Source organism: Gossypium raimondii, chromosome 12 (assembly GCF_025698545.1).
Source record: "Gossypium raimondii isolate GPD5lz chromosome 12, ASM2569854v1, whole genome shotgun sequence".
In the NCBI taxonomy this organism is placed as follows: domain Eukaryota; kingdom Viridiplantae; phylum Streptophyta; class Magnoliopsida; order Malvales; family Malvaceae; genus Gossypium; species Gossypium raimondii.
Window position 1 is genome coordinate 54,406,309 of NC_068576.1, and position 25,824 is coordinate 54,432,132.

A 25,824-nucleotide genomic window follows, 5' to 3' on the forward strand; every position below is an offset into this window, starting at 1 on the left:
AAAAGAGTTGTGTAGATATAATTAAATTTATAAAAGATTTAACAGTCTAAAAGGAATTTTAAAAATATTTTTAGGTCTAGGCCGCCTCTAAGTGATATACTTTTTATTTTTAAGCAATACACCCACCAAATTATACATATTTATATATATATTAATCACGAGGAGGAGTATTGCTCACTTAATCCTTGTATTCATAAAAATAGAACATATTTTATGACACTGCCACTAGCAAAAAAAAAAATGTATATATGATATCAAAGCAAATGCTTTTCAAAATTATTATATTACTTTTTACTACACTCAAATAAATTATTAATCTATAAAATACATCATTTTTTTTACTTTTAGTCACTTATAATGTCAACTTTAAAAAATATTAACATATCAAAATAAAAATAATAATTAATTTTAAAATTGTAATATAATAAAAACACAAAATAGAAATAATCAAGTTTTGTTGAGAATATGTTAACCCTATATATAATTGAAAAAATGTGAAAAAAATGATAAAACTCAAAAAGTCCTAAGCATAATCATGAGATGTAATATGGTGATTGTTCACATCATCTCTTAATCATGAGGTTGAGGGTTTGATCCACGCCTATGAAATTAGTTATTGCTACTGGCGGTGGACTCGGGTCATAAGATTGGAAAACGATAATTGACAAAAATCATGTTAAAATTAATTGAAATGCTTAATTTATTATTATAATTTATAATATAAATGTTTATATTATTATTTATTCATACTCTCTTTTCTTTTCTCTTTCAGTTTTTTAATGAAATAATTTTGAATATAATAAATTTACGAACTAAAATTTAAGTATCTTTTATCTCCAATATTGATTGTTAGATCGAATTGGATCTAAGGTACATTCTTATACTCGTCAATATATACTAATAGTCAAATCATCACTTGAAACTCGCTAGCCATACTTTAAAAAAAACTTTAATAGTCCAATAACTTAAATAAATTTTTTTGAATAGTTTAATGATTTAAATGAAAATTTTTGAATAGTTTAAGTGATAATTTTGTAATTTATATGGGTTAGATTACCCTTTAAATATTTAATTTTATTATTTATGTGATAATATTTATTTTATTATTATTTATTAATTTATAATAACCACCGACGGACATTCATTAGCCGAACAAAAAAACCTAACCGCGCAACCCAAAAGAAGTGAGCTCAGCCTCACCCCATTCAAAATCTTGGTCACGAGTCACGATTTTGTCCGACAGTACTTTATTCTAAAATAATAATAACAATAATAATAATAGACCCATTCGAAGAACGACTCCTATAAATACAAGCCTCTCATTTTCACTCTCCTTATCTCTCTCTTATACTATCAAAACACATCACTGCCCTTGCACTCGGATCATACCAATCAATCAAAATCCCCAAAAAAATATTAAAAAAAAATGAGCTCTCAGATTTTCAGATCTGCTTCTAGAGCCGCCAGGTCTCTCCTTTCAGCATCCAAGGCTTCTCGCTTTTACTCTGGTAAACGTCTTTTCTTCATTTCTCTCTTGTTTGGGAGCTGATAGATGGCAGATCTATGAAGTCATTTCTTTCGACGAATATACATATTTCCCGATAATGCAACTTTGATTACTTTCTTTCATAATATTATCAGTTTTCGGAGGAAGAAAATTTCATTAAATGTGGAATAACTGATTTGAAAGCATTTGTTAAGGGTATCGTTTTATTAGTATCCATAATTTTAGAGCAATCCTGTGATTGATTTTCAACTCTGATTTTTAATTTTCTGTATTTGTCTATGTGAAGTATCGAAGCTGATAGTTTTATTTGAACATTTTGCATTAACTTGTGCTGATATTGAAATGATTTTTTTTCATTTGTTTTTCACTGTTGTTTGGATGGGAATTTGTCCTATTCGCCTGTTTAGCAACCCCAAACCACTTTCTAAAAAACTTTAGTCTAGCTTTTAATTATTACCAATTTATTTGTGTTAGTACTATACTTTTTCTTTTGAAAGCTGCGAAAAGTTAAACCTAACACCTATAACTATTCTTGACGTAGACACCCAAAAGGGTAAAGATTAGAAGAGATATGTTACTTTCCATGCTTTTCGTTGTGGAATCAATTCTTATTTTGTTGCCCCTTAATGATTTGATTTACATACACTATCAAAGAGAAAAGAAAAAGATTTATTCCAAATCTTTATGCACCTATGCTACCCACATGATCTGTCTTTCGCTTTGCTTCAATTCTATTGGTTCTGAATTCTTTTTTTCCTTTTATGATTTCGTCGACATATTTGAGGGCACATGCTTTCTCTCTCGAAGAAGCGGCTCAAGTCGCTATGTGCTTAAGTTGGGAATATAATATGGATAGGGAATTTCTATTGTGCTTGCACCTAATCACTTTCATGAGCTAACTTAATTGGCGGCATGTGTTATGGAACTATTTATGTTTGTAAACTAAAAAAAGTGCGCATTATGTTAAATGTGAATGTTTTGGTCCATTTGTGAGTTTCTACTTTCATACACTGTAACTTTTGGTCCACGTGGTGAAAATGCTGGTTTTGTAGCATGCAAAACAATATGTTTTAAGCTTTTTAACTATTGTGTTGTGGTCTGTAGAAGGGCGAGCTGTAGCTGCCGCTGCAGCAGTTTCACTTGGCGGTAAAGTGCCTCTTTTGGCTTCAGCTTATGGAAGTACTGCTTCTGCCAATGCATCTAGAGCATGGCTTTCAGGAGTTTTTGCTCTTCCAGTGGCAGGTTTGGACGACTTTTAACTTTTTCCCGAGTTTATCTTCCAGGGTCCTCTATTTTTCATTTGGAGTAATTCTTTCTGTTATCCCTGTCATACTTGTAAAATAAAATGGATGACAAAATAAAAGGGTCCATGGCAAGTTCCTAGCTTTAGAACTTTGGATGCGAGAAGAGGAGCCTGGTCTCTTGCTTAAGTTTTAGCATTGTGGCTTCCTAGACCTCTTCAACAATAATTATACTTTGCATTAACACAGTAGGGAGGAAACGCTTTATTGTGATGTATTTTAGACTTGATTTCTTCCCTAAATTTCTTCCAACATTGTGCCCCGATCCCAAATAATGTACTGGCCATCATCATATATCTGTGCATTGATCTAACTTGATTCTGCCTGCTTCACAGTTATTCGCATAAAATAGTTTATTGTGCTACCTTTATCCTTGAAATGAATTTTGATTGGTTGTATGATGATGACAAAATAAATTTATTTGCCAAATGGCTCAAGTTTCTACCTACTTTCACTCTTGGAATTAATTCTAAAACAGAATGAAGAGTATTAGCAGTGTAGATGCTGTGGGTTAAAATGGAAAATGAAAAGAAGAAAGTATAGCTTTATGATTGTGATATTTTTACTTTCCCCTCAACCCCAAAAAAGGAAAAAGAATAAAACAAAAGAATATATCCTGAATGTCTGTTTTCGTCATCTTTGTAGCTTACATGCTTCAGGAGCAGGAGGTTCATGCTGCAGAGGTAATCCATCACCATTCAATTATGTAGCTATTACTTTGTATTTTCCATTGTTTATGCTATTCATCTCCTTTTCTCTTCTTCTTTTTTCTTCTATGTGTGTGATGAACCATTTTTCTTCATTCAGATGGAGCGCACCTTCATTGCTATCAAGCCTGATGGAGTGCAAAGAGGGCTGGTGAGGTTCATCTGACCTTTATCGTCAATTTAAGAAGTCTTCCAATCATCTATTCTATATTGAAATAAGGAACATCAACAAATTTGTATTATTTTATTATTATCATACTTCTCGCATTCTGCTTGTGGTTGATGGAAAATATATACTGCACATTATGGTTTTCTCTCCTTTTCAAGTTTTACAGGTTTTGGTCTTTTGGATTGAAACATGTCAGATAGCTAACTAAAGCCTGTGTCTATTCCAGATTTCAGAGATCATCTCTCGTTTTGAGCGCAAAGGGTTCAAGCTTGTGGCTATCAAGTTGGTGGTTCCTTCAAAGGAGTTTGCCCAGAAACATTATGATGACTTGAAGGAAAGACCCTTTTTCAATGGCCTGTGCGAATTCCTCAGCTCTGGCCCTGTTCTTGCCATGGTAAAAAGAAACTAGAAACCTTATCATCTCTTCGTATTTGCTTCAGGCCGAGCTAAGCTAATCTCATTCACATGCAGGTCTGGGAAGGAGAGGGGGTGATCAAATACGGCCGGAAACTCATAGGAGCAACAGATCCTCAAAAATCAGAGCCTGGAACCATCAGAGGTGATCTAGCCGTGGTTGTCGGAAGGTATAAGCTTTTGTTGTTACTTTACGTAAGTTTTTACATTGCATGAACTTGTTCACCATGGATATGAGCTTGAGTTGTTCTTTTGCTGTGCAGGAATATAATTCATGGGAGTGATGGTCCTGAGACTGCCAAGCATGAAATCAACTTGTGGTTCAAGCCACAAGAGTTGGTTAACTATACAAGCAACGCTGAGAAATGGGTCTATGGAAACAACTGATGAGGGCATCTTTTTTCAAGTTAATCAGTAGTAGTTCAGGAAAATTTAGTCCCACATCAGGTGTGGGTTAGAGGCATAATTTTTAGAATAAATGCGTTTTATGGAGGTGAGGAGCATTGAGCCAAAAGCTTTGATGTTTGTCATAGTTAAACTAGTGCTCGAAAAATAATATATATTTTTTCTTCAAACTCAAAATAATAATCCCTTTCACCTGTTTAATATAGAGTGGAAATACTGCACTTTTCCCATTTAATTATTTCTCCTTGGGCTTAAGTTTTTGAACTTGTTTTGATAAGGGAATGACTATTATAATGTTATTTTTAAGTCCATGGGTAAAAACCGGTGTTCCCTACTTCCCTTGTCTATGGATAAGTCAACCTTCATAGAAAATTTTACTTATTTAAGTTGATAATATTTGTAAAATGAATAAAACAATAAACTATCAATTTTAAGAGTTGCGGTGTGATAATTGTTTAAAAATCGTGGCACTTTAATTAGTCATCTTTAATTGACGTAATAATTATGTTTGACAAAGGCGGACTCGAAATTAATTATATTTAAATAATCAGTGATTGGACTTTAATAACAAACTTGAAATCCGCCAAGCCAACCTATATAAATGCCAGTTTCTACATGCTCAGTTCACTCGTTTTGCTGTTAGCGTAACGGCCAAGCATCTAAAGCCTTCAAACACAAATTTCCCCTTTATTTCCTGCTTCGAAAACCCAAACCCCTAGGGTACCCGGGAATTCCTTTCGCATTCCTCGTCAAAGCTCCTCGTTAGATCTCTCTCTTTCCTGGAAAAAAAAGAGGGTAAGTTTCTCTCCTCGAATCCTTTGCATTTTTCTTGCATCCCTCTCATATGATCTGCAAATTTGTATATTAATTGTTTGTTTGGTGAGTTATTTTCCCGTGTAAACCTTACTCGGTTGTCTAGGCTTCTTTTTCCCTTTTTTTTATTAACTTTTTTTGCGGATTTATTTGTTGGTTTGGTGAGTGGTGACTGAGGGTTTTTGTTTTTATTATTATTAATTCTCTTACATTTTGGTTTCTTAATTTTAATCTTTTACGTAGCAAAGTGATAAATTATATCGTGGAAGTTATTTATCATGTAAATTTTATTTTAGAATCTCTTGAAAAGGCTTTCCCTATTTCCTATGTGAGTATATTGTGTGTTTCTCACTTCAGATTGAACTGCCTTTTATTAATTTTTTTATTATTTCAAATTATCTTCATCAACTGATTTGGATTATAAAACCTGTTTACTTTGTCATATGGAGGCTAATCCACTTACAAGTGAAGCAATAGCTCTCACAGAAAAGAAAATGAACATGACACTGGGTGAGCTATTAGCTGTTTGGTCCTTCTTAAAGTTATGTTCTTTAAGGGGAAAATAGTCTTCTGAATTTCCTTTTTTTTTTTATATGGACATAGATGACATCATTAAATTGTCAAAAAAAAAAAAACTTAAAATAAAGTCAAGAAGCAGCAAAGTCTACCTGTATGAATTTTCTTACTCAAGATCATATTGTCACTGCATGACGGAATTGATATTCTTATCTATTTTTATTTTCTTTAACATCAGAATAAAAGCCACAAACCTGTGAGTAATGCTGCTAAAGAGAAGGCTTTTAAGGTTCGACAGTATATGGACTCGTGTTCCTCTCTTAGACGGGTCTGTGGTTTTTAATTTTTTTCCCGTTGATAAATTTCTAATGTACTTGGTCCATATGTTAATTAGGAAACCTTTTTCTTTCTCCTTTATGTTCCATGGTTTATCAGGGGGTTCTAGCTCAAAGAAGGTCAAATATCCAGGGAAATCGATTTCCCTTTACTGCTGAGGCTTCACGTAGAGCTGCAGTTGCCCCTCTTCGGTCTGGAGCTTTTAATGGTAGCAGAGCTGCAGAGTGTCTAATTTGAACAAACCAAGGTATATGGATTTCAAATAGCTCATATTGTTGCTTTATGTGAGCAGCTATTGTTTCTTAGAACTGGAATTGTTGCAACTGCAAGAATTACTGCCCATGTAATGGCTGTTTTCTGTCTTTGAATTATTCCAGGTAAATCATGGATCTTCTACAATATTGATGACCTGTGGAATATGGTCCTGATAACTTATATCCAATTGCATGCTATGTGGAACTCCCAAAATTTGACAAATTTCTTGTGGGAAGAGTTGCCAAATTTGGGATTATCTTGAAGTGTTTGGCTTTTGTTATTCAGACTACCCAAAGTAGTATGCTTGTAGCCTGAGCTTTGTATCTGTGGTGTGCAAGATCCTTAATCTGGTTAAGTGGTTAGTACTTTGGAATTAGTTTTCTGCCTCTTGGTTTGCATATTGAAGGATCAAGTAGCAGGTGTGATGCGTTTGAAGAGGATGAATTTAGAAACACGACACCATGTTTGATGATTACAATTGTGCAGGAGCTGTAAACGTGCATTCACTAGATTAATATCGTTCCTTTAGGTGGCTTGTTACATGATTGGAGGACAAGCTCTTCATTTGTCTGGAAATGTTAATTGGGTAGTGTGTGTCCCAATGGGTTCTGTAGTTTCTTCTGCTGGGTCTTTCCTTTGATTTTGGTTTTCCTTATCAAGTTGTTTTGATCACTTTTGATTCTTTGATGGCTATAGTCATTGCGAGGCTGCATTTCTTCAATTTGCACTACTAGTTTTTACTAGTCTCGAGGCATGTGATTTATCTTATGAGCGCTTTTTTTGTTTGGTCCACTGTTGATGCTTCATCTCTCATCATTTCTAGGATCTCTTACCTGCTAAATTTCCTCGGTCAAACTACTGATTGATTGACACCATGATATTCAATTTAAAATTGACAATTTTTGGCAAAGAGAATATTCTGCTGCCTCTGGTGCCTTGTTGAGATATATTTGAGCTAGAAATAATGAAGCAGGAAGAATATTAGATTGGGGAATGCTGAAAGGGTTAAATCGATTTTATCAACTTGTTTAGATGTAAATTTAACATGTATTACTGAAACTTTGGTGGCATCGAGGACTGTGTTGATTTTCTTCACGAGGCTGGATTTAATATCCCCTTGAAAATGGACTATAAAGCTAGTGGAGTCTGCGGAAAATGGCACTTTTATATAGTTTTAAACATCACGCTTTGAATTGAAAATGCACTTTTATAATGTCAAAGTTGATATTTTTAGGTCAATTTTTTACTTAACTATTTTAAATAATTTAATTGATTAAATAAGATTAAAAAAAAAGGATCAGAATTGGATTTCTTTTAAGATTATCCCAATGGCCGCTTGGGGGTGTAGCTCATATGGTAGAGCGCTCGCTTCGCATGCGAGAGGCACGGGGTTCGATTCCCCGCACCTCCATTAAGCTTTTTTTTTTTTAATACTGTAGCTTTTTAGATCAATAGATGAAAAACATAATAAAAGTTATGAAAAGCCAATGGGGGTGTAGCTCATATGGTAGAGCGCTCGCTTCGCATGCGAGAGGCACGGGGTTCGATTCCCCGCACCTCCAGTTTTTAAACGCGAACACCAAACATGCACAGTGCAAACAAAACGATCCTTTTCCCATCCAATTTGTCCTCTGAACCTCTCGTTCCTCATCTTCTTTTTTTGGTCCAAAGTTACACCCCAAAAAATAGAAAGAAAAAAAAAAAGTTTAAACGGAAATCAAGTGCATACACTCAAATTCCAGTTCTAAGCAGAGGCTAAAAATGAGTCTGAGCTTAGCTTCTTCACCATGGCTGTCTCGCTTTTCCCCTCCGAACACTAAATTTCCCGACTATTATTCTCCAAACAACTTCACTCTCTTTTCCCTCCTTTTACGCTCTAATCCCCTTTCTTCTCTCAAAACCAACGGCCCTTTCAAACTCAAAGCTTCCTTAAACGAAACCCAATCAAACGGTGTCGTTAAGGAGGAGGAAACCTTCGGTTTAGACGAGGCGCTACTGAGCAGAGTCTCGGCTACTAAAGATGCTGACGAAGCACTCGAAATGATCGCTCAAAGTCAGAGCGAAAGCCGTGAACAACTAAGCGGCGGTGTCGTAAGTGTTTCTGATTGTCGTTTGATAATAAACGCCGCGCTTGATAGTAACAATGCTGACTTGGCGTTGTCTGTTTTCTACGCCATGCGTTCCAGTTTCGACACAGGTTTTCTTTTTTCTTCCCCTTTACTGGTTGACTTTAAAACATGAAAAAAGAGTCTTTGTAATGTAGTTATTCGATTTTTTTTTGGTAATAGGTGTGAGTGAGAATAGGCCATTGGTTGATAGATGGAAATGGTCAAGACCCGATGTTGGGATTTACACTACATTAGTTCTAGGCTTGGCTACATTGTTAAGGGTCTCTGATGCTCTTAAAATGATCGATGATATTTGCCGAGTTGGAGTTTCTCCTGGTGAGGAGGTGTGGACCAAGTTCTTTCTTTGAACTTCTTTAGCTATAGGAAAAAAAAAGGTTTCTTTGGATCAATCTGAATGAAAAAAAATTCTGGATCTTTTTGTTTCTCTTTTGAAAGGTTCCTTTTGGGAAAGTTGTAAGGTGTCCCATTTGTTCCATTGCTGTTGGTGTTGCACAACCACAACTTGGAATTCAGGTAAATATCATTGTAGCTTTTTGAAAGGTTCCTTAAGTTATGGAGGCTTGAGCTGAAATATGTGCATCTTTTACTCAAGATTTTTGCTTTCTATATTTATACGTTTCTGCAGATTGTATGTTGTGCCAAATGTCGCTACAAGTATGAGCTTGTTTCTGGCAACATAATTAGTGTTGACTCAGAAGAAATCAGGTTGGTTTGTTTCTGTATATTTTACTTTCTGGGATGTTTGACTTTTCCCCAGGAGCTAGTTCTGACCTGCCATGGCATTTAACTTATAGCTTGGTTTGTGTTCATATCTCAGTCATCAAAGTTTAGTGATGACTCTAATAAAAGAAAAATAGTGATCAAGTGTTTTTACTGAATAGTTGTGGCCTATATGATTCAGACCCTTCATTTTTCTTTGAAGTACTCGTGGCCTATGCCATTATGAATGCACTATGTTTATGAGTTGAATTAACTGACTATAAAGCAACAAATTTTATTTGCTCCATTTTGGTTTTAGTGTTGATAACACACTATATTCGTGTATGGTGTTGATGCCGGGATATTCACTTTTGCTAAGGAACTCCTCCTGCCGAACGCAGCATGGAGATCCCAGCATGGAAAAGGGGGCTAAAATCTCTGCAAATACTGAAACAAAGAGTTCCTGCTGCTGTTCATTCTATTCTGGTATATATTCACTACCTTGTTTAGCCATTCGGTTTTTCTGATTTGACAATATGCTCTTTTGGATTCAAAACTTGGTTTTTGTATCATTCAGTGTGCTATTTGTTCATATTATTTATTTCATCAGTGATGACAAACTTCTTTTCCTTTCCCCCCTTCAAAATCCTCTCTGAACATTCTTTAATTAGTTCCACCTACATCCACATTGTAGGTACAAACCCCTTCTGGTGTGGCACGTACACACAGGTTTGCTACTGAAACAGTTGAGCTTCCTGCACAAGAAGGAGAAAGGGTAACCATTGCTTGTGCTGCTCCTTCAAATGTTTATAGAGAGGTCGGTCCCTTCAAGTTTAGTCCTAAGGCACCTAACTTTTACCCTGGGGAACCGATGTGCCTGACAAACCACAAAGATGGCAGGGAATCGCAATTACTAAGAGCCCCTGCAAAAGATGGAAACACTTCCATACTTAAGCCTCAGTTTGTCATTCCACTACTCACTGTTCTGGCTGCTGGAGATGCTGCCTCAGGGGTAATAGACCCAAGCTTACCACAATTGCTTTCAGTAGCTGCTGTAGGATCACTTGCTGTTGGAGCAACTTTAAATGCTGTCATTTTTCCACAATTAAATCTGGTAAGCTGCTATCTTGACTTGATTTCTTTTTTTGGTCAGCTATATTGACTTGATTTAGTTCTACCATTTGTCTACAAAACCTTAAAACCCTGTTATCATTGAGGTCCCTACCCTTTTTCAAGGCTACATCATTTAAACTATGTTTCTCACAACACTGTTTCTACATCATTTAAACGTTTCTTGCTCATGGCAATCAAGATAATTTAATTCAGCTCTGAATCTGTTTCCACCATTTCTATGGAACCTGTTAAGGAAGAAAAAAGAAAAACAATTTTCTTGGACAGAATAAATGTACTCATTTAGTGATTGATGGTAACAGCTTCCTCAGAGATCAGTGGAAACAACTGCCATCAAACAGCAGCTGTTATCTCAGTATGATGTATTGCAGTCTCGCATCAGGGACCTAAAAGAAGCTGCTGAAAAAGAGGTACTATCAGGGACCTAAGACTATCTGTTAATCGCCTAGATATAAGTTGAAAGAATGTAATTTTCCAAATATGTTAGATAAATCACACTTCTCAATCAATCTGTTAGTCAATAGTGTTTATCTAAGTCAGTTCATCCTAGGGTGGCTTGATATTTAAGTCAAGAAGCTTGTTCATTTCTTGGTGTAGGTTTGGATGCTGGCTCGCATGTGCCAATTGGAGAACAAAATTTTTGCTGTAGGAGAACCTTCATATCGGTGAAACTCTACACATTATAATTACTGTGTTCTTAATTAATTTTATGCCTACTGGTCTTAAAATAAACATCTTTTCCATCAGCCATCATCGTGTTATCTGATGGCTCATAGGTACTTGATTTTCAGTACGGTGGAACAACGTTTCTTTGTTATCTTTTTCAGTGCCCGAAGAAGTAGAATCAAAAGGGTGCGGGAAGGCTTGGAGAATTCGCTCAGGGGAAGGATTGAACTTATTGATAGTTTTGCAAGAGTAACTCTTTCTATTATCGAAACCTTAACAACTCTTCACTTATGTTTAGTTTTTATGACTGTATCATATTAATATATATGTGGTATTTTATACTCCTCAGATATCGTCAATGATTGAAATCGAGGTGGAAATGGACTCGGATGTTCTAGCTGCTGAAGCAGCAAGCAATGCAGTGAGCACTAAATCTATATGTATCGTCTCTGCATTTAGCAAGCATATGTAGTAAGTAACAATTCTTTTTCTGTAGGAAACCATTGCTGAGCAGATACAACAAATCATGGAGCTTGAGAATCTTGAAGAGGCATGTTCCTATCTCTCAAAGCAATTTTCCTTTTATGTTCTTCAGCATGTCATTTGACTTTCAATTGATGTCTTCTGACATGTTTATACAGAAATGGAAACTCCAAGCCGAAGCAAATGACGAGGCTGAAAGACTACTTAGTTCCCAATCTATACCTACTGAACAGATTTAGATATCCAACCAGTAAATATTTGATTCAAGCGACACTCATTTTACATTGTTAAGCACCAAACCTGTGGATCGTTGTATGCTTTCTCCCTAGGACATTATTTTTTTGATTAGATCAGACCAAAAGTCGAGGAATCAACATCAGGAACTAGATGTCAGACACCGATCCAAATACCCTTTGAAGCATTTCAATCAAATAATTGATGAGATGTGGGAAGATGGTGGCAACAAAACATCAATATTCCTGGTCATATATCCAAGAGCTATTCCAACAACTTGCTGGATAAACTTGGTTCAAGCCTTACTCTTTATATGTTAAATTCCATTTTTCTCTTGTATTAGATGAACTCATGGAATTCATTTTGGAACTTGTAAATTTTGCAGCAAATTGTATGTAATAATGTAAACAGATGAAGTAATGGTGAAAGCCAGTGTTATGCTTGTCGTTTCCTTTATATATATAAAAATTCCAGGTCCAATGGCTTTATTGGGTTTGTAAATGGAAAAAAGGTTTCCTAACTGCCCGGAAAATTCGAGGAGAATTACGGACAAATTTGGTTAGGTTTGATTCTTTTACTATTCGTATTCTGATTCTCTAATAAGGTAAATGATGCTATTCTAAAAGTTTAGTTTTAATTTGATAATTATTGAGCTAGGTTTGGGTTATTGGGTGAGTTAAAATTCGAGTTTAATAATACGCGGCTTGAATGGCTCATTAGTTTTATCGAGCTATTCAAGTTTTTTTTTTATTTTTAATATATATTTTAAATATTTTATATTGCCTATATTATTAATGCTAAATTTAATTATCAAATTAAATCCGAGGGTTAATACGTATAAGCTTAATTGAGCTTGAACTTGAGTAGCTCAATCATATCTTGAATCAAGTTTAAACCTAAAAATAGATGTTCAATTGAGCTCGAGCTAAATATTAAGCTTCAAACTAATATTTGAACTTGGCTTAGTCTGATTACACCTTATCATTGTTATCGTAATATGTAAAATTCCTATTTTAAAAAGGTTTATAGAATATGATTATGGAAAACTCTCTTCTTTGTTTTACAATTGGTTTAATTTTCTTTTTTAACGTGAAATTCCATTTGTTAGTTTTTGTTTGTTTGGATGGATAATATTGAAATGCAAACCCTCCACTAGCTATATAATTTATTTAATCAGGAAAATGAATTGATTAATAATCCAAACGCTGCCGTATGTGATTATGACTTTTGAGGGTCTGTCCCTCACCCTATAGACAAATATGAAAAACTAGAGGGAAAAACCAAACCTCGGGAACTCAGTGAGTATTTTGAATAGCCAAACGCGTCTTTATTTTATAAGTGACAAACTAACATTTAGTCCTTAAACTCTATAGCATTTTTCAATTTGACCTCTGAACTTTTTTATTCACATTATTAGTCTTGAAACTCAATATTTTTTTTCCAATTTAATCTCTGAATTTGAATTCCGTTCTGGAGTAATTATATGCAACTTTGTGTCACATCAAAATTCTATATAAAATCTAGAAAAAAGAAAAAATATAATTTATATAAAAAATCCAGGTGATAACATGGTGCATTCTCAAAATACCACGAAACCCAAGTTCAGGACCAAATTGAGAAAAGCTTCCAAGCTCTGAAACTAAATGTGGACCAGAAAAAAGTTTAGGGATCAAAATATTAAAAACTGTTAAGTTGAGGGACTAAAGGTTATTTTATCCCTATTTATAAACTAACCGTTTAAATTCGTAAATCGTAGTTAACAAGTTTCCCCCGGCTTGCTGACTATCTTTGTCGTATTGACTCTCACCTTTTTCACTTTTAAACTTTAAAAAGCCAAGCCAAGCCGCGCGAGCTCTCCATTCTCCTTCCATTTCAAAACTTACTTAAGAAGTCTCTCTTCCCCTAACGGTTGGTCAGAATCCGACGCCGTATTTAGTCTCCGGCATCGATTTTCGCTTGCCAAAGAAATGGAGAATTTGATTTCTCTTGTGAACAAGATTCAAAGAGCTTGCACGGCTCTCGGTGACCATGGAGAAGCAAGCGCATTGCCTACTCTTTGGGACTCTTTACCAGCAATCGCCGTTGTCGGCGGTCAGGTGAACAACACTCGATATTTTCCTTCTCTTTTCAATTGTAGTCAACTTTATTTTCTGAGTGATGAAATTTGAATTTCAAACAGAGTTCAGGAAAGTCTTCGGTGCTGGAAAGCATTGTAGGCAAGGATTTCTTACCGCGTGGATCCGGTAAATGAATAAATAAATTGCCGAATCGATCCGTCCTCGTTAAGAACTTGAGAAGTGATTTTTTTTTTTTTGGTTGGATTAAAAATAAATGCAGGAATTGTTACTCGGAGACCTTTGGTGTTACAGCTTCATAAGAGTGACGAAGGAAGTAGAGAATACGCTGAGTTTCTTCACCTTCAAAGAAAAAGATTCACCGATTTTTGTAATCTTTTTTTATTCCTCTTGGCTTTCTTTTTACACACGTTTACTAGCAGCGAAGCTAGAATTTGAACTTTTATCGTTTAATTTGTGTTATAGCCGCTGTTAGGAAGGAGATTCAAGATGAGACGGATAGAGAAACTGGTCAAACGAAACAAATCTCCAGTGTTCCAATTCATCTTAGTATATATTCCCCCAACGGTATGTTCTGTTCGTTAACACGTATTCTTATGTTTTAGGCTATTTGATTGCTTGAAAATTTACATTTTACAAGCCCTTCTCTTATGTTATTGATTTTTTTTTTTTTAATTTGCTGCAGTTGTCAATTTGACTCTGGTTGACCTTCCTGGTCTTACGAAGGTAGCAGTAGGTGAGTTGCAGAAAAGCCTAGTTAATTAATTTTAAGAAATTTTCTTGCCTTATAATGCTTAAACCGTTGTAGCCTACTGTTATTGATTGACTGATATATGTATGTATATATATACAAAATTTTCACAGGACCTAAGATGTGTAATCTTCGAATTTGCTTTTTTCTTTGCCGTGGAAATTTCAATTATAATAACTATAGCATTTTACCACTATAGCACTTTTAAGCCTCCTATCTTTGTTTTTTTTTTCTTCCCTCTCTTTTCGTTGCAATATTAATTAGCAGAGTTTTTGTTTAATTTGTATAATATTTTGTGAAATTCATGGATTATATTGCTAAATGCAGAGGGTCAGCCAGACACCATTGTGCAAGATATTGAGAATATGGTTCGCTCATATATTAAAAAGGTAAAATGAACCTGCTCTTTTTTGTGCTAGTCCGGTGCTCCAGTTTTAAGAAATTTTACCTAAACATGATTTACAATTATGTTATGGCCGATTAGTTTTTATGATTTACAAGGACCCAAATGTTTTGCATGAGTTTTACATTTACTGTAAATTGTTTCCTTCCCCTTTTTCCCACAATAACTTTGCTGTAATTTGTGGTTTATACAAGAATGAGAGCTGAGTACTGTTGCACTATTTTTGTTTGGTGAACTTTTTATGCAGCCCAACTGTATAATCTTAGCTATTTCACCTGCTAATCAAGATCTTGCTACGTCGGATGCAATAAAAATCTCACGTGAAGTGGACCATGCAGGTAAACTTTTGCAATACCAGTTCATTCTATATTATTTTTTCCTTGTCATTCACCTTAAAATTTTTATCCTAATTGTAGTTGTGATATTATGTCAAGTTATGGGTCATACTCATTATTATTGGTATAAACCTTTCAGGGGAGAGGACAATTGGTGTCTTGACAAAGATTGATCTGATGGATAAGGGTACTGATGCAGTTGATGTAAGTTGATTTATGCATTATTTACTGTCATGCAAAACATTTTAAAGTCTTCAGCAGAGGGTGCCTTGCGCATTGTCAATGTTCTGATGCACATTTTTATTGACTTAGATATTGGAAGGAAAATCTTATCGGCTGAAATTCCCTTGGATTGGTGTTGTGAACCGCTCACAAGCAGATATTAACAAGAATGTTGACATGATTGCTGCTAGGCGTAGAGAGCGCGAGTATTTTGCTAGTACACCAGAGTATAAGCACCTTGCTCAGAGAATGGGTTCTGAGCATCTTGCTAAGGTGCTCTCAAAGGTATAGTATACTAGTCACATTTGTGAATGCCTTTGTTTTTGTGAAAACTTTTGGATGCTTAATCTTCTCTTGCAAGGGACATCACGGTACTGGATTCAGTTCTACTTTTTATTCAATTGTATTAACCTAGTTGTACGGGTTAATGTCACAGCATTTGGAAACTGTAATTAAGTCCAGAATCCCAGGCATTCAGTCCCTTATTAATAAAACAATTGCTGAACTTGAAACTGAACTGAGCCGCCTTGGAAAACCTATTGCAGCCGACGCGGGTGTAAGTGTTCTCTTCCTGCTCACTCTCTTTGTATCTGTGTGTGGACTGTGGCGTTTGGTTTCCTTGAGCTTCCACTTTCAGTTGATTCTCAGTTATAAGTTCTTCGCAAATAGCTGATAGTTTAGTTACTTTTACAGGGGAAGTTGTACACAATCATGGAGATCTGCCGTCTTTTTGATCAGAACTACAGAGAACATCTGGATGGAGTGTATGTATATAAACATGCTTTGTTCTTACCGTCTTTAAGTCATTTCAGTTTTGATTTCCATTGTTGTTTACAGGCGTTCTGGTGGTGATAAGGTTTACAATGTTTTCGACAACCAACTTCCTGCTGCGTTACAAAGGTTGCAATTTGACAAACAACTGTCGATGGAGAATATTAGGAAGCTCATTACTGAAGCTGATGGATATCAACCTCATCTAATAGCTCCTGAACAAGGATATCGTCGTTTGATTGAATCTACTTTAGTTACTATCAGAGGTCCAGCTGAGGCCTCTGTTGATGCGGTATGAAATTAAATTTGAGATTTTCAGAATTGTTCAACTACAGCCTATTTTTACATTTTTCAAGTTGGATTCATTTTGTCTTTTTACAATTTTCAGATTCATTCCATTCTGAAGGATTTGGTTCACAAAGCTATGAATGAGACTCCAGTATGTTCCTTGTCTTTGCTTATCTTATAAATGTGTCAAAGAAATTATCCGTGTTTGAAAACTATTGTCAGACCATTTCTTCAAGCTGGTCGTGGTATATAAGCATCAATATGGTTTGGTTTTTCAGGAGTTAAAGCAGTATCCTGCTCTAAGAACAGAGGTCGGAAACGCTGCAATGGAATCTCTTGAGAGAATGAGGGAACAAAGCAAAAAAGCAACACTTCAACTGGTCGATATGGAATGTTGTTACCTTACGGTCGATTTCTTCCGAAAGCTACCTCAAGAGGTGGATAAAGGTGGCAACCCTTCGCAATCAATATTTGACAGATACAATGAAGCATACCTTAGGAGAATTGGTAGGACAGATCTTTAATTGTTTGAAATTTCAATGTATGTTATGGGTGCTGATCATGGGTTTCTATGACAATGTATGTGCAGGGACAACGGTTCTGTCTTATGTTAATGCGGTCTGCGCTGGGTTGCGCCACTCGATTCCCAAGTCCATTGTTTATTGTCAAGTCCGTGAAGCTAGAAGAAGCTTGCTTGACTTTTACTACACTGAATTGGGTAAACTAGAGGTAGGAAATGGTTCACTCTTATCATCATTAGTATTTAGTTACTAATTTGGTATAACAGATAAACAGTCGGAATTGATACCTGGGAATCTTCTTTTCTTTTCCGTAGCAAAACCGGTTATCGGCATTGTTGAATGAAGATCCGGCAATCATGGAGCGACGTAGCGCTCTAGCCAAGAGGCTAGAACTATATAGGAGTGCTCAAGCAGAAATTGACACAGTGGCTTGGGCCAAGTAGAATGTTGAAACCGTCATTCTTTCATTTATGAGCAGAGAAACTGTCACACGTGGTATTTACTGGGAGAAGGTTTGGTTTGCTTCGTTGTATTTTTAAGGCAATATAGTTTAACCATATCTCAACAAGCAACGTAAGTTGTGCGATGTTCATGGTACAATTTTTATACATTTTATTATATAAAAAATTATTTGCCCCATTATTTGTTTTTCTTTAATTGGCTAATAGCATGGGAATGACTAAAATTACCCCTACTCCGATATTTGATATTTAAAGTTTGAAGACTAATTTAGAATGAGGGACATAATTTGGGATGTCTGGTTCAATTAACTCAACATTTAACTATATCATTTTAAAATATGATGACCAATTTAGAATTTAAACCATAATTTGAAGACATTGATGCAATTAACCCTTATTAAAGCCGAAATTTCAGTTAAAACTTAAAGGCCCGTCCAAAGATCACCGATCGTAATCGCAAGTTTACATTTCATCGTTCCTGGGCTGATACGGCGTCGGGGAGAAAAACCGAAAACGAAGGAATATTGCACGGGATCCGTTGCCATCTTCCCACATCAGGACTCGAAATAAAACAGACAAGTCGCACAACGTTAAAACTTCGGTTGGATGACAGACATATTTTTCTCGTTACGTTTATGCCTGTCTCTCGCCAAGCAAGCTTCAATTTTACTACAAAATTCCTTTCAATAATATAAAAAGAAGCACACAGATCTGCTCATTTTAATTCCATCCCCAAAAGAAAAAGGTAAAAAATTTTCCTCCAATTTTCCATGTTTTCTTTTTATTTTCCTTCTTAGGTTTATTCTTGATGAAGCTTTTCGTGATATTTGATTGTTTTAGCCATTTAGCTTTGATGGGTTTACCTTAATCTTTGCTCATCTTTTTAAGGGAATTTGTTCTAGTACTTTATTTAACTGTCAAGGGTAACCTGAAAAAAGGAGTTATGGTGGTTTTACGCTTTGCTTTTGGATTAGTTGATTCTTAATTATGATGAGGTGGCCCTTTGTATTTATATTCCATGTTATGTTTCATAGTCTGTAGGGATGTTGATGGATCTGTATAAATTTGTATGGTGAGTAGAAATTAGATACAAATTTTCAATATAGAGTATACCTTATATGGGGCTAATTGAATAAATATAGAAACAAATTTATGGTTTTTGTGAATTTTTTTTATCACTTTCTGTTATGATTTGCTTTGAAATATTTGTGATTTGGCAACAAATACAGCCATTTCACCAGGATACAAACTTTAAAAGACAAGAATTAAATGCTACTTAAATATTTAATTCCAAGGTGCCCAGAATATGAATTTTGCAATTCTCAGAAGTTTTCTGGCTGCTTTTGTATGAACTGTATCTGAAAATTTTTGGTTTATGTACCGATACTTGACTCTGCCCTGATCGAAGTCTGGTAAATTGTTCTGAAACTTTATTTGAAATAATACCATTCATGTCTAATAATTAGTTGGTTGCCAGTTTTGTGTTCACTGGTTTCACTTGTGCATGCAGCTTAGCATTTCTGAATATCAAAAAGAAAGAACAAGAACTGCAAATGCTGTGATGAGCTTTGAGAGGGAAGATTTTGGTCTTTTAGGGCCCTTACACCTAAATAGTATAGACTGGTAAGATCTTACCCTCATTAAACAGAAGTATTGAAGATGTTTAAGGTCTAAGAACTTAAGGATCTTCGAATCAATTTGAATCTCAGCAGGTGGATCATGGATAATGTCTTATGTGCTGAAATATTGTTGTATGTTACTTGTATGCAGGGCAAATTCAAATCATCGAAGGTCTATAGCAGCTAGTTTGGTTCAGGGCACCTATATTTTGGAACGAGATCGCCAAGAAAAACGTCAAGGCTCTCAAGCACTAGCTCCTCCATGGTGGGAATTCTTCCATTTTAAGTTGATTCGTCAGCTTGTTGATGATGCTGATTCGTGCGTCTTTGGTGCCATTTATGAGTATGCACCACCTTCATCTCATTGTAATGACTCAATTGATCGGAGCCCCCGCTATGTGATTGCCTTTCGAGGTACCATAAATAAACCGGACTCCTTCTCAAGAGACTTTTCATTGGATATCCACATCATACGAAATGGACTTCACCAAACTTCTCGCTTCGAGATTGCCATGAAAGCTGTTCGAAACATGGTTGCTATGGTCGGTGATTCAAGTGTCTGGCTAGCCGGCCATTCCCTCGGGGCAGCAATGGCAATGCTGGCAGGAAAGACTATCGCTAAAACAGGCAACTTTTTGGAAGCTTTCCTCTTCAATCCTCCATTTTTATCTGCCCCAATTGAGAGAATCAATTATGGGAATGTGAAACATGGACTGCGGTTCGCAAGCAGTTTCATCACAGCAGGACTTGTTCTTGCCACAAAGGGTAATAGTCAAACGAGTCAGTCTGAAGATCCATTCTTTATTTTGTCTGCATGGACCCCATGTCTATTTGTAAACCCCACAGACCACTTATGCTCTGAATACATTGGTTATTTTGAGCATAGGAAAAAGATGGAAGAGATCGGGTATGGGGCCATTGAGAGGTTAGCAACCCAGAATTCATTAGGAGATCTATTTATGAGTGTCGTGAGGAGGAGTGCCGAAGCTGCAGAGCCACTGCATTTACTTCCTTCAGCATATTTGACAGTGAATCTTACTCCATCCGAAGATTTCAAGCAAGCCCATGGGATACAACAATGGTGGAGACCTGATCTGCACTTGAAGTGCAATCTTTACAAGTATAAATAGTTTGTCCCTGTCTAGCTTTTGCTTGTATATGTAATTATGTACCACTAGTCAATCCTTGTAGTGGTTCATGTTGCTGTGGGTTAGGGAAAACAGAGATATATGTATTGTTTTCCATGTGAGACTCTCAAACTGATAGATTCCAGTCCATTTTCTTGTCAATAAGTATAGAATATGGTTCCTTTTTGGATAGTAAAACAGATGCGAAGAATACCTTATTTTCTATATATATATATACACATACATGCTGCTATCCTAAACAGGACAACTTTTCACAAGCTGAAGAATCTGTTGTCACGTCAAAGACATGCTATATTTCTAGATGGAATTCAACTCTAGTCTCTAGACAATTGCTAGATACACAGTGAGTGTTTGTATAAAAGGAAAAGCTACTCTTCACAAATAACAGATACACAAAAGGGAAAAGCTACGTTCATAACTTAGGTATTCATTTTGAAGGATGATAATGCAATAGAGCAGCATACATAGACTTTGTCTAAAAAATACTCTGCATCAAGCACATACTGTTTCCTCACCTCATAAGTTCATATCTTCTACTTTTTCTAAGCATGCTTTGCATCTGAGGTATGCTGATCGATCAATAAATCGGAAATCCTCTGGGCATATGGAATACGGCTTTGAGAACTCCTTGGACCTTCAGTACTAGGCTGATTGTTAGAAACTTCTTCATTGGGGCTTTGACGTAACCATGAGTCAGCCTGTAAAACAAGTAAATAGGAAAAGCTTTAGGAAAGGATAAATCACAGAGTAGAAGAAAGTACTCTTCTGCAATTATTTGGCCCATTAAATTTAATCATAGGTAATCAAATATTTACCCCTAACTGGACGAATTTAACACATATAATTTTATTATAACCCTATTTACTTGCAATTCAAGAAACTTTCTCTATTGGCCCATAGTCACCCGCAGAGGCAGAAGATGGAAGGAAAAAAACCAACTAATTACTCAGCATCTGTGTTTTAACTTTCTCCACCATTTGTTTTTCATCTATAATTTCTACGAAATGAAAGATTGAGCTGGTCAATAGATCTAAAGAAAGTAGAGAGATTAAAACAGATGGATAGATCACAAAATAAAAGTAAGCAGAGAGAGAGAGGAAGATAATACAAGCTTCATAGTTTGTTCTAGTCCCAGATTCTTTTGTTGAAGCTCCCGATTCTGTTCACGTAATTGATGTATGATGTTTTCGAGGATTGAAACCATATCGTTAAGCCTTTCATTGTGGTGTCTTAAGCACGAATTTTCATTTCTCTGCGCCGCCGTCAAAGCCTGCAATTCCGTTTCCGCTTTCTGCAGTCTCTCAAACTCCATCTTCATCGATCGCAAAGACGGCAACATAATCAGTAAGCTCTAGTAATAGTTTAACTAAGAAAAAAATAGAAACACTAGAGGAAATTTTTGAGTTGTTGATATACGTACGTTACGCTCTCGGCGGCGGCGACGATCACGCTCTATCTTTGCTGATCTCTGAGCTGGAGTTAATTGACGTCTATTGGTAACCATTGATTCTCTGGTAGGTTTCATTTTTTTGTGTGTGTGTTCAGTTTTTTTTTTTCTTCCACTTTTCTTTCTTAAAAAGGAGTTAACGAGTTCCACCTCGTAAGCTTCTTGTCCATTTCGTGACCTGGAGTTTTTAAATTTTATTTTTAAAAAATGTAAATAATTTATTTATTTTTTTCAAATATCGAATAAAAATGAAAAGTTGTTAATTGTTAATTGTTAATTATTAATTATTTAATTGTATTTGATATAAAATATGAAAAAGTAGTAGATTAAATAAAAAAATAGTTTAAGTAGATTTTAAACAATAAAAAAGTAATTAAAGAGTAATCTTTTATCTTCACACCACTTTGTGAATTTTCATTATCCCATAAATTATAATAAATCTTAAAGTATTTTTTTTAACAATCTTATTATCTATCCTGGTAATATCTATTTTTTTATACAATATTTAGAATTACTCATAACTCTACCTCAACTCATAGATAAAAAGATAATGTACTACAACGCACTTGAACACGCGTCCTCCAATAATACTCATGTCATTGAATTAAGACACAATCCGCGTAAATCTATTTAACACATTTTCCACGAAACAAGGGCAAGCAAACCTTGAACTCCTAAAATGAAGAATTTATGTTTTAGTTGTTTTTTGGTTTTGGCCCTCTCAAACAATTTTATATTTTTTGTCTATAAAATATTACTTAATTGGACAAATTATTACAATTTTTTATAATGTTTGATATAACGGTGATATTAGAAATTACTCTTTTAAAATTTTCATACAATATTCTTTTTTTTCTTCTTCCAAATATCTCATTTGAAAAAAATAAATGTTGAAATATGATAACCGTATGAAGTAGTTTGATTTTAATGATTAGATGTGCAAGGTAAGGCAAATGCCCACCATGTCATCCAAGCTTTTACAAATCTACTCTTAATTAATAATAAATCTTAAAATTATATATAAATCTTAATTCAATTTAATAAACTAACTCTGATTTAGTGTTAACTATAAAAGTTTAAAAAGCTAATGACTCTATTTATTTTCAAAGGCAATTATAACTATTTATACCAATAACAAACACTAATAGCATTAATGATTTATAAAAATCAATTAAAATTAAAATCTCATTATATAATTATACTAAATCAAAATTCACTAATTACATTACAACAAAATTACTTATAGTTTTGATATCTATCCTTTTAGAAAAGGTAGTGCAGTTCACAATAAATACGAGACACACAAAGATTACAAAGCTTCATATGTAGGTATGCAATGTGGTTGAAGAAAGAAAAGCATCATATACTAAGTAGAGCCAAGAAGAATGCATATGCAATAGAGCAGCACCTCAGAGACTTTGCCTACTAAAATACCCTGCATCAACCACATACTACTTTCTAATCATACATTGCAGTCCAAGTTATGCTGTTTCATTGTTTGGAGCTTCTTCATTGGGACTAGGAAATTCATCAAATTTAAAGTATGACTGTGCCTGAAAAGATGTAAATGGGAAAGAAGAATATTCATATCAGGATTTTAGAACAAGAAGATCAATAAATAAATGCCTGTCTGCTCCTACAACTAAACAGAAATTAGTAAATCTCAACAAGGTGAAAGTAAACAAAGAGAAGGGCTTTTGTTGATATGCTAAATTATGAAAAATCCCTTCTTCTTTTTAAGGTTAAGGAAGCTTTAGAAAAGGGCAAAAAGCACACTGTACAAAGTTATATAAAGCAGAACTTCATAATCACTGTCTCAATCATTTTCATTGGATCAATAAATGTTTACATCTTTATAACAGGCGAAGAGGAATCGAAGACTTACCTTTACCGGACGAATCTAACATAGATACAAGGATTATGGAATAAATAAAAGTGTATTTTTCTGCTTTCCAAATTAAGATCTTTGTTACAGTAACTATATTAAGAGATTAAAACTTGGGTTGGTTTCTGAGCGAAAACCTAGAAATTCCAGGCTTCTCTTTCCTAGGTATTGCAATTTTCATGATGAATTATTGATGGAGATATAAAGAAATAGCATAAAACTAGAACTAACCAAACAAAAGAAGAAGAAGAAGAAACAGAAAATCATAATATAGAATTAAGCAGAGAAGGAGAGAGTACCTGCTTCACTATCTCTTGCAGTTCTAGATACTTTCGACGCAGTTCTTCTTTCTGTTCACGTAGTTGACGTACGGTGTTTTGGAGGTTCGAAATGTCATCGTTGTTCCTCTCGTAGCCCCTTCTTAAGCTCGTATTTTCATTTCTCAGCTCCTCTACTGTAGCCTGCAATTCCATTTTCTCGTTCCGCAATCTCTCGAATTCCATCTTCATTGATTGCAAAAACATTTATAAAAAAAACAAAAAAAAAGTAGATTATTTAGCGAGTATCTAGTTTCAGAAAAGGAAAAAGAAAGAACTATTGAGGAGAAACTGTAGAATTATGGGTCCGTACTTTTTTTAATGCGCGGTGGCGTCTATCTCTCTCGTTCTTTGCCGATCTTTGAACTGGTGTAAGTTGGGGCCTCCTGCGATTCATTTGATCTATTGGCTTTCGGCTCTTTTTCTTTTGAGTTTAGTTTATTATGAAAAAGGAACGAGATTTAAAAGCGGGAGTGGTGCGCCACCGCGAGCTTCATAGATTTATTATCAACAAGGTTTTGACATCAACAAACTGCTCTAAGTAAAATTTGATTTAACTTAGAAATTTTTTTTAATTGAATTTTAAGTTAATTAAATTAAATTATTTAATTTTTTCAAGTTAACTCGAATATTTTAAATTTGAGCTGAATTAAATTTTATAATTAAAATAATTCGAATAACTCAAATAATAAATTGGTGTATATACACCTTTGGGGATAAATAACCAATAAAAGCCCATTTATTTTTAAAATTACCGAAATGGGCCAGATTCTAAATTAATTACCGGACCATTTCCCTCCAAAAATGCGTTCACGTCAGCGCGTTGTCAGGGGATAAAGCAGGAAAACGCTTCCTTGAGGGAGCGCTTTGTGTCTACGTGGACAAAGTGCTTCCTTAAGGAAGCACTTTTCCCGTTTTTTAGGATTTAGGGTTTTTTGTAATTAGAGTTAGGGTTTTGGGGGTTTTGAATTTTTTAGATTTTAGGGTTTTAAGGAAAAATTAAATAAATAAGGGTTTAAGGTTTAGGGTTTCTTAATTAAATTAATTATAAAATTTAAAAAATTAGAAATTATTTATTAAGTCTAACTTTATTTAAATATAGTTAAATATTAATTAAAATTATTATATTTTTCTCAAATTTTAAATTTAAACTTCTACAGTTTAAAATATATATTAAATATTAAAATATTAAAATTTATGTTAAATTCCATTAAATAAAGTTATTAATACTTATTTATAAATCATTTACTAACAATCAATAAAATATTTACCCATGATCTTAAGACCTTAATTAAGGAATTATTATCCCTAAAATATTCTATTATTAATATGATTGTATTATATTAAATTTCATTTTTGTTGCATATTATATTATATTAATATTTTTAATTTATTATAAATTTAAAATTACAGCAAAAGATAAATTTAATATATATAAACTTTTAACTCTTTTCTTTTTTCATAAAAACTTTTTTCTATTTTAAAATTTGAAAATACAAAATTCATTATATATTTTATTTTTAATTTATTATTAAAAATTCTTTTAATAAATTTAATTTTTACTAAAAACATTTAGTTTTATTAGTTTATTTTTTAGAAGAGTTTAAAATATATAACAATAACAACTAGTTTTATTTGATTTTTCCTTAAAACCCTAAATACTAAACCTCAATCGATTTTTTAAATTTATAATTAATTTACTCAAGTAACTCTAAACCCTAATTTATTTGATTTTTCCTTAAAACCCTAAACACTAAACCCTAATCTATTTTTTAAAATTTATAATTAATTTTCTCAAGTAACCCTAAACCCTAAT

The 25,824-nt window shown here is 34.3% G+C and overlaps 6 protein-coding genes and 2 non-coding genes across 11 annotated transcripts; 6 read left to right on the forward strand and 2 right to left on the reverse strand.

Annotated features, from left to right (window-relative positions):
• The first annotated feature begins 1,334 nt into the window (after window positions 1-1,334).
• On the forward strand, window positions 1,335-4,738 carry LOC105765309 (nucleoside diphosphate kinase 3). The gene is made up of 7 exons (XM_012584325.2): window positions 1,335-1,508; window positions 2,612-2,749; window positions 3,454-3,491; window positions 3,616-3,666; window positions 3,911-4,078; window positions 4,156-4,268; window positions 4,362-4,738. The coding sequence occupies exons 1-7, from the start codon at window positions 1,427-1,429 to the stop codon at window positions 4,483-4,485; spliced, it is 714 nt and encodes a 237-aa protein (XP_012439779.1). The 5' UTR covers window positions 1,335-1,426; the 3' UTR covers window positions 4,486-4,738.
• Window positions 4,739-7,761: 3,023 nt separating this feature from the next.
• On the forward strand, window positions 7,762-7,834 carry TRNAA-CGC (transfer RNA alanine (anticodon CGC)). The gene has a single exon. It is a non-coding gene; the product is annotated as a tRNA-Ala (tRNA).
• A 78-nt stretch (window positions 7,835-7,912) lies between these two features.
• TRNAA-CGC (transfer RNA alanine (anticodon CGC)) lies at window positions 7,913-7,985 on the forward strand. Its single transcript has one exon. It is a non-coding gene; the product is annotated as a tRNA-Ala (tRNA).
• Window positions 7,986-8,042: 57 nt separating this feature from the next.
• LOC105765310 (uncharacterized) lies at window positions 8,043-12,154 on the forward strand. Of its 3 annotated transcripts, none has more exons than XM_012584326.2 (12): window positions 8,051-8,620; window positions 8,712-8,875; window positions 8,988-9,065; window positions 9,178-9,257; window positions 9,653-9,737; window positions 9,946-10,365; window positions 10,685-10,792; window positions 10,980-11,047; window positions 11,210-11,297; window positions 11,398-11,469; window positions 11,545-11,598; window positions 11,690-12,154. In XM_012584326.2, exons 1-12 carry the CDS (start codon window positions 8,185-8,187, stop codon window positions 11,768-11,770), a joined length of 1,734 nt encoding a protein of 577 aa, XP_012439780.1. In that variant the 5' UTR covers window positions 8,051-8,184; the 3' UTR covers window positions 11,771-12,154. The 3 variants fall into 3 exon arrangements, 2 of the variants coding, with proteins under 2 accessions (XP_012439780.1, XP_052481522.1); XM_052625562.1 differs by having other exon boundaries at window positions 8,471-8,620; window positions 8,712-8,867; XR_001124813.2 differs by lacking the exons at window positions 11,545-11,598; window positions 11,690-12,154 and having other exon boundaries at window positions 8,043-8,620; window positions 11,130-11,297; window positions 11,398-11,459.
• A 1,449-nt stretch (window positions 12,155-13,603) lies between these two features.
• LOC105765311 (dynamin-related protein 12A) lies at window positions 13,604-17,770 on the forward strand. The gene is made up of 16 exons (XM_012584327.2): window positions 13,604-13,861; window positions 13,945-14,008; window positions 14,103-14,210; window positions 14,306-14,407; window positions 14,526-14,576; window positions 14,919-14,980; window positions 15,242-15,332; window positions 15,469-15,533; window positions 15,642-15,836; window positions 15,988-16,107; window positions 16,245-16,315; window positions 16,389-16,614; window positions 16,711-16,761; window positions 16,889-17,117; window positions 17,200-17,339; window positions 17,446-17,770. The coding sequence occupies exons 1-16, from the start codon at window positions 13,733-13,735 to the stop codon at window positions 17,572-17,574; spliced, it is 1,833 nt and encodes a 610-aa protein (XP_012439781.1). The 5' UTR covers window positions 13,604-13,732; the 3' UTR covers window positions 17,575-17,770.
• Window positions 17,771-19,103: 1,333 nt separating this feature from the next.
• LOC105765312 (GDSL esterase/lipase At4g10955) lies at window positions 19,104-20,536 on the forward strand. Of its 2 annotated transcripts, XM_052625454.1 has the most exons (3): window positions 19,104-19,215; window positions 19,363-19,976; window positions 20,098-20,235. In XM_052625454.1, exons 1-3 carry the CDS (start codon window positions 19,154-19,156, stop codon window positions 20,139-20,141), a joined length of 720 nt encoding a protein of 239 aa, XP_052481414.1. In that variant the 5' UTR covers window positions 19,104-19,153; the 3' UTR covers window positions 20,142-20,235. The 2 variants fall into 2 exon arrangements, with proteins under 2 accessions (XP_052481414.1, XP_012439783.1); XM_012584329.2 differs by having other exon boundaries at window positions 19,363-20,536.
• A 2-nt stretch (window positions 20,537-20,538) lies between these two features.
• On the reverse strand, window positions 20,539-21,935 carry LOC105765313 (uncharacterized). Its single transcript, XM_012584330.2, has 3 exons — window positions 21,780-21,935; window positions 21,468-21,671; window positions 20,539-21,057 (listed from the first exon to the last, which is right to left on the reverse strand). The coding sequence occupies exons 1-3, from the start codon at window positions 21,882-21,884 to the stop codon at window positions 20,902-20,904; spliced, it is 465 nt and encodes a 154-aa protein (XP_012439784.1). The 5' UTR covers window positions 21,885-21,935; the 3' UTR covers window positions 20,539-20,901.
• A 1,028-nt stretch (window positions 21,936-22,963) lies between these two features.
• Window positions 22,964-24,504, reverse strand: LOC105765314 (uncharacterized). The gene is made up of 3 exons (XM_012584331.2): window positions 24,322-24,504; window positions 23,991-24,194; window positions 22,964-23,359 (listed from the first exon to the last, which is right to left on the reverse strand). Exons 1-3 carry the CDS (start codon window positions 24,403-24,405, stop codon window positions 23,288-23,290), a joined length of 360 nt encoding a protein of 119 aa, XP_012439785.1. The 5' UTR covers window positions 24,406-24,504; the 3' UTR covers window positions 22,964-23,287.
• Window positions 24,505-25,824: the final 1,320 nt, after the last annotated feature.

Bases quoted from the DNA above. Each gene is read 5' to 3' on its own strand.
- LOC105765309 (XM_012584325.2), top strand. From the start codon at position 1,427: ATGAGCTCTCAGATTTTCAGATCTGCTTCTAGAGCCGCCAGGTCTCTC. The intron at 3,492-3,615 runs GTAATCCATCAC...TTCTTCATTCAG, and splicing joins AGGAGGTTCATGCTGCAGAG to ATGGAGCGCACCTTCATTGC. The intron at 4,079-4,155 runs GTAAAAAGAAAC...ATTCACATGCAG, and splicing joins CTGGCCCTGTTCTTGCCATG to GTCTGGGAAGGAGAGGGGGT.
- LOC105765310 (XM_012584326.2), top strand. From the start codon at position 8,185: ATGAGTCTGAGCTTAGCTTCTTCACCATGGCTGTCTCGCTTTTCCCCT. The intron at 9,066-9,177 runs GTAAATATCATT...ACGTTTCTGCAG, and splicing joins AACCACAACTTGGAATTCAG to ATTGTATGTTGTGCCAAATG. The intron at 10,793-10,979 runs GTACTATCAGGG...TTCTTGGTGTAG, and splicing joins AAGAAGCTGCTGAAAAAGAG to GTTTGGATGCTGGCTCGCAT.
- LOC105765311 (XM_012584327.2), top strand. From the start codon at position 13,733: ATGGAGAATTTGATTTCTCTTGTGAACAAGATTCAAAGAGCTTGCACG. The intron at 14,408-14,525 runs GTATGTTCTGTT...AATTTGCTGCAG, and splicing joins TAGTATATATTCCCCCAACG to TTGTCAATTTGACTCTGGTT. The intron at 16,762-16,888 runs GTATGTTCCTTG...TTGGTTTTTCAG, and splicing joins AAGCTATGAATGAGACTCCA to GAGTTAAAGCAGTATCCTGC.
- LOC105765312 (XM_012584329.2), top strand. From the start codon at position 19,154: ATGAGCTTTGAGAGGGAAGATTTTGGTCTTTTAGGGCCCTTACACCTA. The intron at 19,216-19,362 runs GTAAGATCTTAC...ACTTGTATGCAG, and splicing joins CACCTAAATAGTATAGACTG to GGCAAATTCAAATCATCGAA.
- LOC105765313 (XM_012584330.2), bottom strand. From the start codon at position 21,884: ATGAAACCTACCAGAGAATCAATGGTTACCAATAGACGTCAATTAACT. The intron at 21,672-21,779 runs GTACGTATATCA...CGATCGATGAAG, and splicing joins GCCGCCGCCGAGAGCGTAAC to ATGGAGTTTGAGAGACTGCA. The intron at 21,058-21,467 runs GTATTATCTTCC...CTTGTTTTACAG, and splicing joins TAGAACAAACTATGAAGCTT to GCTGACTCATGGTTACGTCA.
- LOC105765314 (XM_012584331.2), bottom strand. From the start codon at position 24,405: ATGAATCGCAGGAGGCCCCAACTTACACCAGTTCAAAGATCGGCAAAG. The intron at 24,195-24,321 runs GTACGGACCCAT...CAATCAATGAAG, and splicing joins GCCACCGCGCATTAAAAAAA to ATGGAATTCGAGAGATTGCG. The intron at 23,360-23,990 runs GTACTCTCTCCT...ACATCTTTTCAG, and splicing joins TGCAAGAGATAGTGAAGCAG to GCACAGTCATACTTTAAATT.